A 17629-nucleotide genomic window follows, 5' to 3' on the forward strand; every position below is an offset into this window, starting at 1 on the left:
CACAACACACTCCAGAGGGGTGTTGACTTGGGTCAACCCGAGGGCGGACTATAGAACGCAGTTGGTAGCTACGGATAGCGCAGGCAGATTTGTGCTAACGCGTTTTCAGGGCAGAGGTTTAGATTTACTGTTGGTTAAGTGCTATGGCCCGAACTTTGATTGCCCTGAACTCTACACTGAGTTGGCGGCCAAGATTAAGGACCTCGGAGGGTGCTGTGGGGAGGGGACTTTAATGTAGTTTTGAATCCTGGGAGGGACAGATCGGGCGGCCCGGTAAGGACACAGTCGGCAGCGGCGAAGGAGATATCGCGAGAAATGCTTTGTTTAGATCTGGCAGGTGTGTGGAGAACTCTCCACCCGGAACAGGGGGGGCTTCACGCACTACTCGGCATACCACAGCTTGCATACGCGCATAGATTACTGGCTTGCATCGACGACGCTCCTTTTGCTGGTGCGAGCATGTAGGGTGTTGCCGCGCACGCTCTCTGATCACTCTCCGGTGCTGATGCAGTTGGCCGCGCCCAGTAGAGCTGTTCCGCCATTTCTGTGGCGCTTTCCCCCATACTCGCTGATGGACCCCCTCTTTAAGGAGGAACTGGCGGAAGCCATTGGGCAGTTCTTCGATACCAATTTGGGATCCGTGGACAGCTTCCAGACTATCTGGGAGACCTTTAAGGTCTATATCCGCGGAGTGGCAATGGCCAAACACTTGGGGGTCTTGCGGGACATTAGGCAGCGGCTGACAACGCTGGAGCGCAGGCTGGGAGACCTGGAGGCCCAGCAGCGCGTAGCAGAGGTGGAGGGCGCGGCTGAGGAGATGAAAGTCCTCCTGGTGGAATTTTTCACGAGACTGCGGATGCGGAGATACTGCACTTGGGGGAGTACGCTACCGCCAGGGTATATGGGGAGGGTGACAGACCCGGATCGATATTAGCTAATCTACTTAAAGCCCGTAGGCGTAGAGCCGTTATCACCCAGGTCAGGTCGGAGGAAGGGTCGCTCTTAACAGACGAAGACGATATAGCTACGCGCTTTCAGTCGTACTATGCTAAGTTGTATGCTTCACAACAGACCGGCATGGAGGATAGCATAGGGGACTATCTGGACTACATTAAGCTGCCTTTTCTCTCGAACGAACACCGGGAATTTTTGGCCCTGCCTATTGAGCGGGACGAAATTCTGGAGGCACTGGCAAGCATGCGGGCAGATAGCGCACCGGGAGTGGACGGCCTCACTGTCGCTTTCTATTGAACCTTTATAGATCAGCTCCTCCCGCACATAGACATTGTTTGATATGTGCGTTACAGGGCACATGCCGCCCTCCATGCGAGAAGCTCTTTTGGTCGCGATCCCAAAACCTGGTAAGCCTCCGGAGGAATGCAGTTCCTATAGGCCACTGTCGCTGTTAAACATCGACGCTAAACTATACGCGAAAGTTTTGGCCACTCGATTGGCCCTGCTAACCCCGGAGCTTGTTGCCCCGGAACAGGCGGGGTTCGTGCCCAGCAGGAACCTCACGTACAATCTGAGGACGGTGTTAGGAACCATGCAACATGTGCACCCAGATACGCGTGCGCTAGCAGTCTTTCTTGACTTGGAAAAGGCTTTTGACTCTGTGGAATGGCCGTTTATGCAGCAGGTCCTGACGAGAATGGGGCTGGGCCCGGTTTTTCTGCAGCCGGTTGGGGTGCTGTACAGCGGACCCACTGCGAGGCTACGGCTGGGAGACAGTTACGGGCGCGATGCCTATGCCTATCTTGTATGCACTGGTGGCGGAACCATTGGCGTGTGCCCTACGGGAATATCACAGTCTGAGGGGAATCAACTTCCCAAATTACAAGATAGTGGTCTCCACATACGCGGATGATACTCTGCTATACGTTCGGGACCCAGAAAATAACCTAGCCCCTGTGCTGCGGGTGGTGGTTCATTTTGGGGCACTCTCAGGCCTAAAGGTGAACTGGACCAAATCCATAATGTTCCAGTTGACGCCGGTCACGGTCCCCTTTGAGATGGAGTATCCGCTGCAGTGGTCGGATGACGTGGTCCGCTACCTGGGAATCCAGCTGCATATGGATTCGGAGGTAGTGCTGTCTGAGAACTATGGCAGGGCTATCAGCAAACTCTAGGATGACGTGGAGGCTTGGATTAAGTTGCCTCTCTCGCTGCTGGGACGCATATCCATCATGAAGATGGTGGTGCTCCCCAGGTTCCTGTTCTTGTTTGTTAACATCCCCATGGTGCTCTTGCGCGCCTTCTTTGCTAGGCTCAAAGGATTCCTGTTGCGGTTGGCGCGGGCGGGCAGACACGAATCAGCTGGCAGGTTTTGACGTTGCCCTACCATTTGGGCGGCCTGGGGGCACCGGATTTCGAGCTATATTACAGGGTGGCGCAAGGGGCTCGGGCACACAGCTGGATGCACGGGGATGGAGCCGTCCCGTATCTTAAATTGGAGACATTATTCGCAGCCCCGCTCCCGCTCCCTGCTGTCATCTTCGAGCCGTCGGATCGCAGAACGGGGTTCCTGAACTCGCTAAACTCAACCCGACATGCCTGGAATAATATTTTACAGCGCACGCTGGGGGCATTGCTGTACTCACCGGCGATGCCACTGGAATGGGCGGGGTGGCTGACCCCCTGCAAGGAAGAGGGGGTGGTGCGGTCACTCAAAGCGCTGGGTGTGCACACAATGGGGGACATGTTCGTGAACGGAGTAGTCAAGACGTGGGAGGAGGTAGCCGTGTCGGCGGGGGGTGTCACGCAGTTGCAACGTTTCCACGCTTGGAGACAGCTGCTGGGGGACGACATGGCGGAACCGCCGGAAGTCCCGGAGTTGTCCTTTATTATCAAAAACAAGAGTCCCCAGAAGTTGATCTCTAAGTTATATCGCACGGCGCTGTCGCGGAGATCGCAGGAGTACACTAAGGCCCGACCCGACTGGCCTGGCAGAGAGTCCTTGGCATTGCGGTCGACGACGCCATGTGGGCATACTGTTGTACGGGGATACGACGCATCTCCCTGCACGGCAGACATAGGTTAGTTCACTTCAAATTTATAAATAGGATTTATTATACCCCGGAGCGACTGCACCGTTATGGCCTGCGAGAGGACTCGGCGTGTGAACGATGCCAGCACCCAATGGCAGACTTTATACACCTTGCGTGGCACTGCTCGGGCATATACAGATTCTGGGAGGCGGTCTATCGGCAGGTAGCTAGAGTGGCAGAGGTGGAGCTGGCTCCCGATCCGGCGGTGGCCCTGCTGGGATACTCCAGGTGGTGCCAAAGGCGGCGCGGCGGTTGGTAGATATGGGGATTCTCATTGCGAAACGACGAGTGGCGCGAAGCTGGATGCGTGGCCCAAAAATCTTTGGGGGCTATATGCCGAATATATTGGTAGGAGTGGTATGGAAGCGGAAAACGGACAGGAGGGGATCAGCTCGGAGGGCGTAGCGGAGGAAGCTCCTGCGGAAAGCGCTTGAGGGGCGGAGGCATGAGATCCGCACTGGAGCTACCAGATTAGAGGTGATGTAGAATATCAGAGACGCCGCATGGTGTCGGGGCGCGGGTGGGAACTGAGTGCAATACTACCCACAGGGTGGCAGCTGCCAGGTGACCTCAACTGTTTGGACGGAGCGGGCGGGGGGGGGTCTGTTGGGGTTCTGTGGCGGGGATAGGGGGAATAGAGTTTATGGCCAAAGGTACGGAATAGAGGTATTCAAGAGACTAGTAACACATGCCCTGAATGTGCTACTCTCAGGGGGTCACTTTAAAGACAATGTCTTCTTGTAAAAGCGACTTGGAATACTACAAGAGCTGCACCGGCTGCACATGGTGATGCCCGGCCTCCTGGATGTGGGATAGCCTGTGCTGTTGGGTTCAAATTTGCCAAACTGTAGCCGGCCCCCGGGTTGTAGGCGCGGAGCTGTGTATGTTGAAGTGCCTTTAGCATTTAATAAAAATATTTAAAAAAACAAAAAAAACATCTTAGGCTAAAGTCGGGTGCTGAGATTGCTTCAAAAGTAAAGAAATAGAAAATTCTTTACTTTTGAAGCAATCGCGGCACCCGACGTTAGCTTAAGATGTTTAAGCTAAAGCACGGGTGCCGCCATTACTAGAGAGCAGTAATAAACAAACAAGCATTGGCATAGCCAATAGGTCTAGCTTTTGGGACCTTATAAGTATTTAGTTATGCAACTGTTGCATGGCTAAACTCTTATAAGGTCCCAAAAGCGAGACCTATTGGCTATGCCAATGCTTGTTGTTGCTGGGGAGGCTGCCACCGAGGGGCTTGCACCCTGTGAGCGACATACCTCCGTTCTTAAAGCTTCTATACTCCTCCTTCTCTAAACCTACAGCCTTTATTGAGTGTCCAATTCAGAAATAATTTGGGCCATCTCATCATCCACATGAGAACCAAAGAATTGGCTGAAAAAGGAAGATGTAAAATCCCGCCGGTCCCTGATAACTGTGTGGTAATGGGCAACATCCTGTGAAGTCAAGGCCTTCGGAGAAGAAAGCTCCCACTCCGGGGAAGTATCCAGGCCACTGGCCTCCTGTATATCCTCAAAGTCGTCAATGGAGTCGAGGATCTCCCCTTCCTCATGTTCTTGCTGGTGCTCCTCTTCCTCCAACAATCTGTGCGTCCCTCCTGGAACGCAGCTTCGGGACTGGCGTCTTCCTCACTTGTTTTTCACGCTGGTTCTCCCACCCAAAGTGGGGGTCAGAACCAGTGAGGACTAGTGGCTGAAAGCAGCAAGTGGCCTGGGGAAGCTCACAAAGGCGGCAAGCCTTTGAAGCTTCCCCATCGTGGACCCTGCCCATCCTGGGGGAAGAGGCTTGGCACCTCGTCCCAAAATGTGCATTGTTTCGGGCCCCCGAGAGCAGCAGGCTCTCGACCCAGAGGTCCAGATACATGTCTGGTGGTGGCAGCTGAAAGCAGCCACTCAGCCTGGACACTAGTGGTAGGTCGTTTTTCAGGGGGCATCTCTAAGATGCCATCTGTGTGCATTTTTTATGAAATCCCACACTGGCAACAGTGTGGGTTTAATGTGCTGAGAATTTTGATACAAAACTTCTCAGTTCTCAGTGCAGCCATTAGGGTGCTGTGGGGTTCATAATGACAAACTCCCAGCACCATATACTCTTAATGGCAGCACTGCACTTACAATGTTTAAGAATGGACTTAGACACTGTAAGGGTACAGGGCTCATGCACCTGTACCCTCACCACTGGTATAGGGCACCAGCTAGAGGGGTGACTGATCTATGCCAGGGCAGTGGGTTGTAGGCATGGCACACAGGGATGTGTGCCATGTCGACTCTTCACTTTGTTCTGAACCAAGACACGCAGCCTGCAAAGACAGTGTGTGAGTGTAATGGTACAGGCCCTCTAAGGGTGACACAATAAGTGCTGCAGCCCTTGGAGGTCTTCCCTGATCACAGTGCCCTTGGTACCTGCGGTACCACTTACCAGGGGCTGACCTGTGGCCAGAGATGCCAATTGGGTACAGTTTTGGGGAAAGAACACAGGTCCTGGGAACCTGATTGGCAGGGACCCAGGGCACATCAAGTCATAGTGCATCAGTAGTCTGGCAAAAAGTGTGTGGGGGCTAGGGTTTACTGCAACAGAAACCTAGCTTCTCACACACTCAGGGAGACTACCTTCCACACGACGTGCGGTGAAAAGCTGAGAGGACCTGCCTCTGCTGAGAGTGTTCTAGAGGGTGCTGGCAGCTGTTTGGCTGGGCTTAAGGCCATTATAGCCTATGAAGCTTTTAAAGCACTGCTGGATAAGAATGGGTTGGCAAATTCCCCGACATATCAAGTGCACCAGTTTCAGGAAAGACATGAAATATACATGCAGGCTACGATGACAGAGGTGGACAACACCAGTCTAGCACAAAATAGATAATTTTGTGCAATAGTAGTTGGTCCAATAGACTGCAGCACTCTCCACATTTACAACACACAAACAACCTTTTTACACAGGCATGATAAAGAATAAGGACACCAAGTCAATAGACTTTTACAAGCATTTTAAAAAGGAGGAGGTAGCCAGCACACTCACAGGGTTCAAGTAAAAAACACGGCCCCAAATATAAACATACTGCCTCCACTGTCAGTCATTGCATAGCCTCAGTTGAGAGAACATTAGCATCCCTGAATTAAAAAGGGTACAGTTTGTGTATCTATGTAACATCAGAGCCATGCTCTAAAGTCGGAAAAATTATAGACTAAAAGGGAGTGGCTCCATTGGGCTTACAGGATCATCAAGGTCACAGGCGGCTACTCACCGGGCAAAGTTTTTATACAAGGCTTCATGATATTCTGTGTGAAATACCTTAATCATAAGCCAAATAGCTAAAATGTTCCTTTTCCGATACACGTATGAGAGAAAGGAGAAGGATAATGAGTCACCCTGGGTTTCCTTTATTAGAAAATCCTATTGTCTTAGAAATGTATGTCCCCAATTCCATTAGGATGTCATGATGAAAACCCCTTATTGATTTAAAACTCACTGTAGTACGCCTATCGAGCAGAATCAAGGGGATTCACATTACCTGCTCGTCAACACGAATAGCATTTTTCAGATGCCATTCCTCCTCCTCTTCATCCCAATACTGTTCAAACTGCTCTTGACAAATATCGCAGCTCTGAAAAAACAACATGAAAAAACAATCATGAAACTTTGTATGTTTACTTTTAAGCAGGTTTAACAGCAAATGAGAAATATTTATCCAATGATTTTCTTAAGTTCACTGGAAGTTAAATGTGGACAACACTGGAAAGAAAAAAGTTAACATGCTGCAGAACAAGTTACTTACCTTCGGTAACAATTTCTGGTGGTTACTCTAACCTTTGATTCCTCACCTTTAGAATATCTCAGTCACCTGGAGAATATTATAGAAATTGCCCCATATGCCTGCAGGCAACATACCTTAAGGCTCCATACCACAGAGGACGTGATTAAGAAGAGCTCCCTACAAGCGAGCATCAGTGTCTTAATCTTTCTACTTCCAGGCCCTCAGAAACTGAAAGCTTCAAACTGTAGGTGACAGTGTGCCAAAATCCAACATGGAATTTTATTATGATGTTCATGTACCACTCTACAGAACAGGGGCGGGCGAAGTGAGCAATCTGCAGATACAGTATACACCAGAAGGATAATGTTACTTACCCAGTAAGCATCTGTTCTTGGCATGCAGAGCTGTAGAGCCACATGCTGTGCATAGCTCGCCTTCTAGTGTTGGGTCTGGATGTTTGCACTTGTTTTTCTTTGAAGAAGTCTTTCCAGTCACAAAAGGTAGGTGACTCCTCCTTTCGATAGTGCGCATGGGTATGGACTACATTGTTTGCCACAGAGGGGGAGAATGGAGTAGTAGTAAAGAATAGATGCCCATGCGTATGTATATAAATGAAACAGATCTGCAGCAGCTACATGTATCCAGGGAGGCGGGTAGGTGCATGTGGCTCTACAGCTCTATATGCCAAGAACAGATGCTTACTGGGTAAGTAACATTATCCGTTCGAGGCATGTGAGCTGTAGATCACATGCTGTGCAGAGATTTTATAGCAGCATCCTCCCAAAGCAGTGGCTAACCTGTAGCTGTTGGAGCTGTCTGAAATAGTGTTTTAAGTACTGCTTGACCCACATTGGCTTGTTTTCTTTCCAACACATCTACACAATAACGTTTAGAGAATGTGTGCGGTGTAGACCATGTTGCAGCATTGCAAATGGCAATACGAATGTTTCCTAAAAAAGCCATAGTGGCCCCTAACTTACGAGTGGAATGTGCCCTAGGGGGTACAGTTAGGAGTTGTTTTTGCTTTTTCATAGCAGATTTGAATGCATTTAACAATCTATCTTGCAATATCCGATTTTGAGATGGGATTGCCTTTGTGTGGTGGCGCAAAAGCAACGAAGTTGTTTGGTTTTACAAAAAGATTTTGTCCTTTCAGTGTAGTACAAGAGTGCTCTTCCAACATCTAAGGTGTGTAGAACGCTTTCTGTAACTGAATCAGGTTGAGGAAAGGATACAGGTAATTCTACCGACTGATTTATGTGAAATGCAGATACGACCTTAGGTAAAAAATGTAGGATTAGCACGAAGGACCACTTTGTCTTTGTGTAGTTGGAAAAATGGTTCTTGAATGGATAAGGCCTGTAATACACTCACTCTCCTTAATGATGTGATTGTAGTGAGGAAAGATGTTTTCCGGGAGAGGAACTGTAGTTCGCATTTGTGCATGGGCTCAAAAGGTGGGCCCATTAAAATTGTAAAGACTATATTAAGATTTCACAGTGGAGCTGGTGGAAGTTTTGGTGGTATGACTCTTTTAGGTCCTTCTATGAAAGCTTTGATCACAGGTACACTGAATAACGACAAATGCGGTCTATTTTGTATATATGCTGTGATTGCCGCTAGGTGTAGTCTAATAGATGTATAAGCCAACGCTAATTGTTCCAAGTGTAACAAATAGCAAAGGATGTTTTGTATGGAAGCATTAAGAGGGGTGATGTTTATTACCACAGTAGATAACAAATCTGTTCCATTTAGCTGCGTAGCAGGCCCTTGTAGTAGGTTTTCTAGCTTCCTTAATGATATTCATACATTCAGGTGGAAGGTTTAAGTAACCAAACTAAGATTTCAGGAGCCAGATCGCGAGGTTCAGCTGTTTGGGATCTGGATGTCTGATTTCTCCATGGCTCTGTTTGAGGAGACGAAGATAAATGCAGCTTTTGAAGAGGAACCAGAGATAGTTCCAAGAGGGTTGTGAACCAAGGTTGACGTGCCCATGTGGGAGCTACTAGGATTAGAGTGACACGTTTGCCTGAGCTTGCAAACCACTAATGGAATAAGGGGGAGAGGTGGAAAAGAATAGGAAAATATCCGACCAGTTTATCCATAGTGCATTGCCCTTTGATGGGGTACTTGGAGGTGAAGCTTCGGTGTTTGGCTTTTTGGTATGGGACTCCCCAACTTTAAAAGTATGGGAGGAGAACCTGAGGGTGGTGTTCCCATTATTTGCGGTCTCTGCCTGTTGAGGAGATCTGCAATCTGGTTGTTCACTCCTGGGAGATGTTCCACCAGGAAATAAAGTTTGTGGTGAATGGCCCACTTCCACATGTCTTGAGCTAAGTGGGACAGTTGGAGAGAGTGCGTCCCCAGTTTTTGTATGTAATTCATAGCTGTCATGTTGTCTGTACGAACCAAGACAGCCCTCCAGGCGAGTCTGAAATGCTTTGAGGGCTAGAAAGATTGCAAGCAGCTCTAGATGACTGATGTGGAGCCGCTTTTGCTGGTGACCTCAAAGGCCTTGCACTGTGTGATGTTGTAGGTGAGCTCCCCAGCCAGTAAGGAACGAGTCCGCTGTCAGTACAATATGTGAAACCGGGTCTATGAACGGTTGTCCTTTTTGACAAATTTTGTGTTCACCAGTATAGAGCGATGAGTGCGGCCGCTTACTAGATGGGTCAATAGACCCTGTGACTGGTTCCACTGACTGGCTAAGCTTTCTTGAAGTGGACGCATGTGCAGCCTGGCATGGGGGACTATTATGATGCAAGATGCCATAATTCCCAGCAGTTGCACATAAACTCGACCTGGAATCCAATGATAGGGTTGAAACTGGAGAATTAAAGCCTAAATATTTCTAATTCTGTCTGCGCTGGGGAAGGCAAGAGCCTTTTGAGTATCTACTGTGGCTCCAAGGTAGTCTTGAGCATTGGCTGGTTGGACATGTGATTAGGTCACATTGATTGTGAACCCTAGTTGATGTAGTAACTGAATTGTTCTGAAAGTGTGCTGAAGACATTGCTGGTACGTGCTAGCTTTGATGAGCCAGTCGTCCAAGTATAGGAAGACATGGATGGTTTGTCTTCTGAGGAGAGCAGCTACTACCGCCAGACATTTTGTGAATACTCTGGGGGCTCCGGTGACTCCGAATGAGAGTGCCTTGAACTGGAAGTGTTGACCCGCTACCACAAATCGGAGGAATTTGCAATGACCGGGGTGGATTGGAATATGAAAATAGGCGTCTTTTAAATCTAGAGTAGACAGAAAGTTGCCCTTCTTCAGTAGAGGACGTATTTGTTGAAGTGTCACCATGTGGAAATGATCTGACTTAATGCAAAGATCGAGTTCTCCGAGATCTAATATTGGTCTGAGACTACCATCTCTTTTGGGTATTAGGAAGTAAAAAGAGTATTGAATATGCTACTTACCCGTATGCATCTGTTCTTGGCATGTAGGGCTGCTGACATTCATATCTGTGCATAGATCGCCGCCTAGTGTTGGGTCCGGATGTTTGCATGTTGTTGTCCTGGAAGAGTCTTCGAAGTATCCTGGGATAGGTGACTCCTCCCCTGGACTGCAGTGCGCATGGGCATCCTCTCCATCCTCAGATTGTTTTTCGCCATTGTGGCAGTGATGGCGTAGATACAGAAAGTGATGACCATGCTTACAGTAATTCTGAGAGCTGCAGCTGCTACAGGCGCCGGGGAGGAGGGAGGGCGATATGAATGTCAGCAGCCCTACATGCCAAGAACAGATGCATACTGGTAAGTAGCATATTCAGTTCGAGGCATGTGGGCTGCTGAATTCATATCTGTGCATAGAATACATAGCAGTACCTCCTATTAGCGGCGGCTACCAGTGCCAGCTGCAGCGGTCTGAAAAAGAGTTTTGAGAACAGCCTGTCCTACAGCTGCCTGCTGTTTTGATTGCACATCTACACAATAGTGTTTGGTAAATGTGTGTGTAGTGGACCAGGTGGCTGCTCTACATATATCATGCAAAGGGATGTTTCCCAGGAAAGCCATGGAGGCCCCTAACTTGCGTGTTGAGTGGGCTCGTGGGGGAATCGTTAATGACGTTTAGCCTTTTGATAACAAATTTGAATACATTTAACGATCCATCTGGCTATACCTGCTTTGGAGATAGCGTTACCTTTGTGGTGTGGGGCAAAGGCAACGAAAAGTTGTTTAGTCTTCCTAAAGATCTTAGTCCTGTCGATATAGTACATGAGGGCTCTCTTCACATCTAGTGTATGGAGTGCTCTTTCTGCGACAGTTTGTGGGTTTTGAAAGAAAACGGGCAGTTCAATAGTTTGATTCATGTGGAACTGCGATATCACCTTGGGCATGAATTTGGGGTTGGTACGTAGTACGACCCTGTTGGCGTGAACCTGTATAAATGGCTCTTGAACGGTTAGTGTCTGGAGTTCACTAACTCTTCTTAAAGAAGTGATCGCTACTAGGAAAGCTACTTTCCAGGTAAGGAATTGAATCTCGCATGAGTGTAGAGGTTCAAAGGGTGGACCCATCAGGCGTGTGAGGACCAAGTTGAGGTTCCACATCGGAGCCGGTGGGTGGCTTGGAGGAATTACTCGTTTGAGTCCTTCCAAGAATGCTTTGATGGCAGGCACTGTGAATAAAGAGAGGTGCTGCCTGTTCTGGAGATAGGCTGATATTGCGGTCAAATGGACACGTATCGAGGTGTACGCCAGATTGCATCGGTATAGGTGTAAGAGGTAACAAATTATGTTTTGGATGGATGCGTCTAGCGGGTTAATGTCATTATTATTGCAATAGATGACGAATCTTTTCCATTTGGCTGCATAGCAAGCTCTGGTAGTGGGTCTTCTAGCTTCCTTAATGATGTCCATACAGTCAGGTGGCAGGTTTAGGTAGCCAAACTCTAGGACTTCAGGAGCCAGATTGCCAGGTTCAGCTGTTGCGGATCTGGGTGCTGAATCTCTCCATGGTTCTGCGTCAAATGCGCGGGTTTGATCCGCAGCCTTTGATGCGGCACCACGGAAAGTTCGAGAAAAGTGGTGTACCATGGCTGGCGTGCCCACGTTGGAGCAACCAGGACGAGTGTCAGTGAGTGTTGTCTGAGTTTGCGAGCCACCAGCGGTATCAACGGTGCTGGGGGAAAAGCGTACGCAAATCTGCCGGACCAGTTCATCCATATCGCATTGCCCTGCGACTGTGGATGTGGGAACCTGGCGGCAAAGCTTTGGCATTTTGCGTTTTCGCTTGTGGCGAATAGGTCTATCTCTGGATGACCCCATTGCTGGAAGTACGGTTGGAGTACTGATGGGTGTAACTCCCACTCGTGCATCTGGTGGCTGTGTCTGCTGAGCAGATCCGCCATCTGGTTGTCCTTGCCGGGGAGGTGTTCCGCCATGAGGAACATGTTCCTCTGAATGGCCCACTTCCACATGCTCTGAGCCAGATGAGACAACTGTGGAGAGTGTGTTCCTCCCTGCTTCTGTATGTAGTACATGGCGGTCATGTTGTCCGTCCGGATCAACACGACTTTGTTGCACAAGTGTACTTTGAATGCTTTCATAGCCAGGAAGATTGCCATCAGTTCTAGAAGGTTGATGTGCATCTTCTTTTGTTGTGTTGTCCATAGTCCCTGCACTGTGTAGTTGAGTACATGAGCTCCCCATCCCTGGAGAGACGCGTCCGCTGTCAGTATTATCTGTGGAACAGGCTCTTGGAACGGTCGGCCCTTGCAAAGGTTTTGTGGATTCCACCAATGCAGAGAGTCGTATGCCCGACCGCTCACCAACACTAGGTCTTTTAGTTGTCCGTGAGCCTGGTTCCATTGACGTGCTAAGCACTCCTGAAGCGGGCGCATATGTAGTCTCGCGTGTGGGACTATGAAAATGCAGGAGGCCATCATGCCTATCAACTGCATGAACACTCGCGCGGGAAGGGAGTGTTGTGGTTTGAACTTGGAAATCAGCATTTGCATGCTGTTGATTCTCACTAAATTTGGCCGAGCTGTGGCCGCCAGAGTGTCTATGGTCGCACCTAGGTACTGTTGTACGTGTGCGGGTTGGAGATGTGATTTTGGGTAATTTAGTGAGAACCCCAGACTGTGAAGGAGGTGAATGGTGCGGGACATGTGGTTGGCACATTGCTGGGCTGACTTTGCTTGAACAAGCCAGTCGTCCAGGTAAGGGTAGACGTGTATGTGCTGCCTCCGTAGATGTGCCGCCACAGTAGCTAGGCAAAAGTGCGTGGGCCGTGGTGGCTTTGAGGACTGTAGAAGGAGATGCAGGGAGGTGGGTAAGTTCTTCCACACGATTTGGGAATGTCTTGTGATACGACCTTACTGTGAAGCAGTCAATCGAGTAGTCGGGGAGGTGTGTGGGTTCACCTTATTATCCCCCAAGATTTGCCTTCTTAATATCTGGGATGTCACTGACTTTAACCACATGGATCAACTATGGGCAGCTAATGGGTAATACCGCCCGTAAATGGGGCGTCCCAGACGTACCAACAATTGTGGAATGGGAGCGGGATGTCGACTGGTGTATGCTGGCGGAAAGAGAAGTCTACACGAACAGGGGCTGCCCCAAGAAGTGGGATAAGATATGGGGAAAATGGAATGCGTATCTGCACTTCCCCATCCGTACAAAGACATGGTCCAGCTGGGCTACACATGATGCAATTCAGGTTGGGGAGGGGAGATGGAGAGGGATTGTCGTTTGGGATATTCAGTATGGAACGCAATCTCCTGTTTCTGATGGGCATGGTTGTATTGTAATGTCATTAATATGTTTAAAATAAAAAAAGATTTAAAAAAAGAAAATTTCATCTACATGCCTGATCATTTCTTTGAGCATAGGTAATGTATGCGATGACCTCTGTGTGGTACTGAGGGTTTCAAAGTGGAAGGCCTCTTCTAAGGATTCCTTATGTAGCAGCACTCCATGGTAGTTGGAAGCTCTACCCAATAACTCAATGTAGCCTACACTGTCATATGGTGGAGAGGGCTTGTTAGGATAAAAATCAAGCTCATTGCCCGTGGGCGAATTGGTATTGTAATCATCCCTTGAGTCTTGTATTGGTTGATTATCATCCTCATCATCCTGGTTGTCAGGTGTGTGAGGTGATGAATGTTCAGGTGAAATAGGCTGAAACTAAGGTGAAGGAGGCGAAGAAAGACGAAGAGGAGGGGAAGGGTTAGTGCCAACCGTTGTCTTCTTTAAAGGAATGTGGTATTCTTCCTCTGTATCAGGTCTTCTTTTAAAAGTCACTTTAGTGGAGATATGTCCAGTTTGAGAATGGATTTACAGTGTTTTTTGTTTCAGATACGGTTTTTCGATCGGAGCGTCAAAACAGTTTTTTGGGTGGTTTTGGCAGCTCTGACTGTTTTGGCATCGAAGGTTGGTTGCCCCAAGAGCCTGCAGTCCGCTCACGGGACACGCAGAGAGAGCAGCAATTAGGAAGGAAAATGCTACTTACCAGTATGCATCTGTTCTTGGCATGTAGAGCTGCAGATCCACACACTGAGCACAGATCGCCATCTGGTGTTGGGCCCTGATGTTTGCACTTGTTTTGGTCTTGGAAAAGTCTTTGGAAGTCACGAGATAGGTGACTCCTCCTTTGGATGATAGTGCGCATGGGCATCGGCTCCATCCCCAGATTGTTTTTTCGCCAGCAGGGAAATGGGTTTTGTAAGAAACAGAAAAGATGCCCATGTATGCTGTATCTAAATAAGATAGAACTGGAACAGATGGAGGTAGCCGGGTGGGCATGTGTGGATCTGCAGCTCTACATGCCAAGAACAGATGCATACTTTTAAGTAGCATTTTCTATTCGAGGGATATGAGCTGCAGATCACACACTGAGCATAGATTGTATAGCAGTACCCGTCCCTAGCGGTGAACACCAGTATCTGTTGCCGTAGTTTGAAATAGTGTTTTGAGTACAGCCTGGCCCACACTAGCTTGTTTTGTTTGCACATTTACACAATAGTGCTTTGTGAATGTGTGCGGTGTAGACCATGTACCTGCTTTGCAGATGTAATCTAAGGGAATGTTCCCTAAAAATGCCATTGAATCCCCCATCTTTCGGGTTGAGTGGGCTTTAGGAGGAACAGATAATGTGCGTTTTGCTTTGTGACAGCCAATTTGTATGCATTTGACAATCCACTTGCTATCCCAGATTGTGATATGGGGTTGCCTTTATGTGGTGGTGAGAAGGACACAAAAACTTGTTTCGTTTTGCGAAAAGCTTTTGTCCTTTCAATGTAATAAAGCAGTGCTCTTTTAAACATCTAGAGTGTGAACAGCTCTTTCGGCGACAGTTTGTTGTTGCGAGAAGAATACTGGCAACTCTACAGACTGTTTGAGGTGGAAGGGAGAAATAACCTTAGGGAGGAATTTTGGATTGGTTCTAAGAACCACTTTGTTATGATGGGAGTTGTAAATAAGGTTTGTGAATAGCTAATGCCTGTAGCTCACTGACTCTTCTAAGGGAAGTGATAGCCACTAGAAAAGCAACTTTCCATGTTAGAAATTGTATCTCGCATTTGTGTAGAGGTTCAAAGGGAGGGCCCATTAGTCTTGTGAGGACTATGTTTAAATTTCACACAGGTGAGGGTGGCACCCTGGGAGGAATTATTCTTTTAAGGCCGTCCATAAACGCCTTGATGGCAGGTACCCTGAAGAGCCACAAGTGTTGTCTATTTTGTAGGTCGGCTGCTATGGCAGCGAGATGTAACCTTATAGATGTATACGCTAAGGTACACCTTTGGAGATGCAGTAGATTACCAATGATGTGTTGAAAAGACACATCTAAAGGGATGGTGGTAGTGGTGGTGGTGGTGTATTGCGAATAGTTTCCACTTGGCTGCATAGCAGGCTCTAGTGGTGGGGCGTCTAGCTTCTCTGATAACAGTCATACAGTCAGGGGGAAGGTTTAGGTACCCGAACTCTAAGACCTCAGGAGCCAGATCGCTAGGTTGTGCTGGGTCCAGGTGTCTGATCTCTCCACGGTTCTGGAGCAAGGCGTGGGGAGAGGTGTAGCTTTTGGTGCGGGACTACGGATAGTTCCAGTAATGTGGTGTACCACGGTTGTCTGTGAGAGTCAATGAGTGTTGCTGCAGTTTGCGCACCACCAGTGGAATGAGTGGGAGAGGCGGAAAAGCGTACAAATCTGCCTGACCAATTAATCCATATCGCATTGCCTATGGACAATGGGTGTGGATATCTGTCGGCAAAGCTTGGGCATTTGGCGTTTGTGTGTGGCGAAGAGATCTATCTCTGGTTGCCCCCACATCTGAAAAATGGTTGAAGAACTTACGGATGAAGTTCCCACTCGTGAATCTGTTGCATCTGACGACTTAATAGATCGGCTACGAGAAAAATGTTCTGAGGAATAGCCCATCTCCATATGCTTTGCGCCAGTTGAGAGAGCTGTAGGGAGTGTGTCCGGCCTTGTTTCTGTATGTGGTACATGGCTGTCATGTTGTCGGAGCGGACTAGGACAGCCTTGCCTGATATTGGTTTCTGGAATGCCTTTAGGGCTAGGAATATGGCTAGTAACTCCAGGTGATTGATGTGGAGTAATTTTTGTTGAGGTGTCCACCTGCCCTGCTAAGTGTGATGTAATAGATGAGCTCCCCAGCCGGAGAACAATGCGTCCGCTGTTAGCAAAATCTGTGGAACCGGCTCGATGAACAGTCGCCCTTTGGAAAGGGTTTTGGTGTTCCACCACTGCAGAGAGCGATGCGTGCGACCGTCCAACACCAGATCTGTCAGCTGACCTTGAGCCTGGTTCCACTGACGTGCCAAACATTCCGGCAGGGGACGGATCTGGAGCCTTGCATGAGGTACTATAAATATGCAAGAGGCCATCATCCCTATCAACTGCATGAACACTCGAGCTGTAAGAGTGTTGCGGCTGAAATTTTGTTATGAGGCTTTGTATGCTTGCTATCCTGGCTGGGCTGGGATATGCAATTGCTTTTGAGGTGTTTATTGTGGCACCGAGGTACTGTTGTATGTGGGACGGTTGTAGGTGAGACTTGCGTGGTTTACTGTAAACCCTAAGTCGTGGAGTAATTGGATTGTGGCGTGAGTGTGATGTACACACTGATTGTATGACTTGGCTTTTATGAGCCAGTAGTCTAAGTATGGGAAGACGTGGATGTGCTGCCTTAGGTGAGCCGCAACAACCGCCAGACACTTGGTGAATACTCTGGGTGCTGTGGTGACTTCGAATGGGAGTATCTTGAATTGGTACTGCTGACCGTCCACTACAAACCTGAGATATTTCCTGTGAGAGGTGTGAATGGGAATATGAAAGTAGGCATCCTTGATATCTAGAGTGACAAGGAAATCGCCTTGTGAGAGAAGAGGAAGGACCTGTTGAAGCGTGACCATGTGAAAATGGTCTCATTGTATGTACAGGTTTAGGGGTCTGAGTTCTAAGATAGGTCTGAGAGAGCCGTCCTTCTTTGGGATGAGGAAGTATAGGGAGTAAACTCCTGTGTTTTGTTGAAGCAGGGGGAACGGTTCTATTGCATGTTTTTGTAGGAGGGAGATTACCTCCTGCTTTAGCAGCGATAAATGTTCTGGTGATATTGGGCGCTGTCTGAGTGGTATGTTTGGGGGGGTAGAGGTGAGTTCTAGACAATATCCTTATTGAACGATTTGTCTCACCCACCTGTCTGTGGTGATGTTGTTCCAGACAGGTAGGAAATGTAGCAATCTTCCCCCAACTGGAGTGGAATGGTCCGGGGGGAGCGGAGGGAAGTCATTGGGTAGGGGTGGAGGCAGAGCGAGTATTGTTGGTCTTGCCTCTACCTTTGTTATTATTGC

At 48.5% G+C, this 17629-nt stretch overlaps 1 protein-coding gene across 2 annotated transcripts in view; it reads right to left on the bottom strand.

The window, feature by feature from the left end:
• PCF11 (PCF11 cleavage and polyadenylation factor subunit) overlaps window positions 1-17629 on the bottom strand; it is a 291051-nt gene that overhangs the window by 53990 nt on the left and 219432 nt on the right. For both annotated transcript variants that reach the window (XM_085623232.1, XM_085623231.1), the window contains exon 14: window positions 6562-6654. In XM_085623232.1, the coding sequence (XP_085479358.1) occupies window positions 6562-6654 (93 nt within the window). The remainder of the gene's footprint in view (window positions 1-6561; window positions 6655-17629) is intronic.

Source organism: Triturus cristatus, chromosome 8, assembly GCF_964204655.1.
Source record: "Triturus cristatus chromosome 8, aTriCri1.1, whole genome shotgun sequence".
In the NCBI taxonomy this organism is placed as follows: Eukaryota; Metazoa; Chordata; class Amphibia; order Caudata; family Salamandridae; genus Triturus; species Triturus cristatus.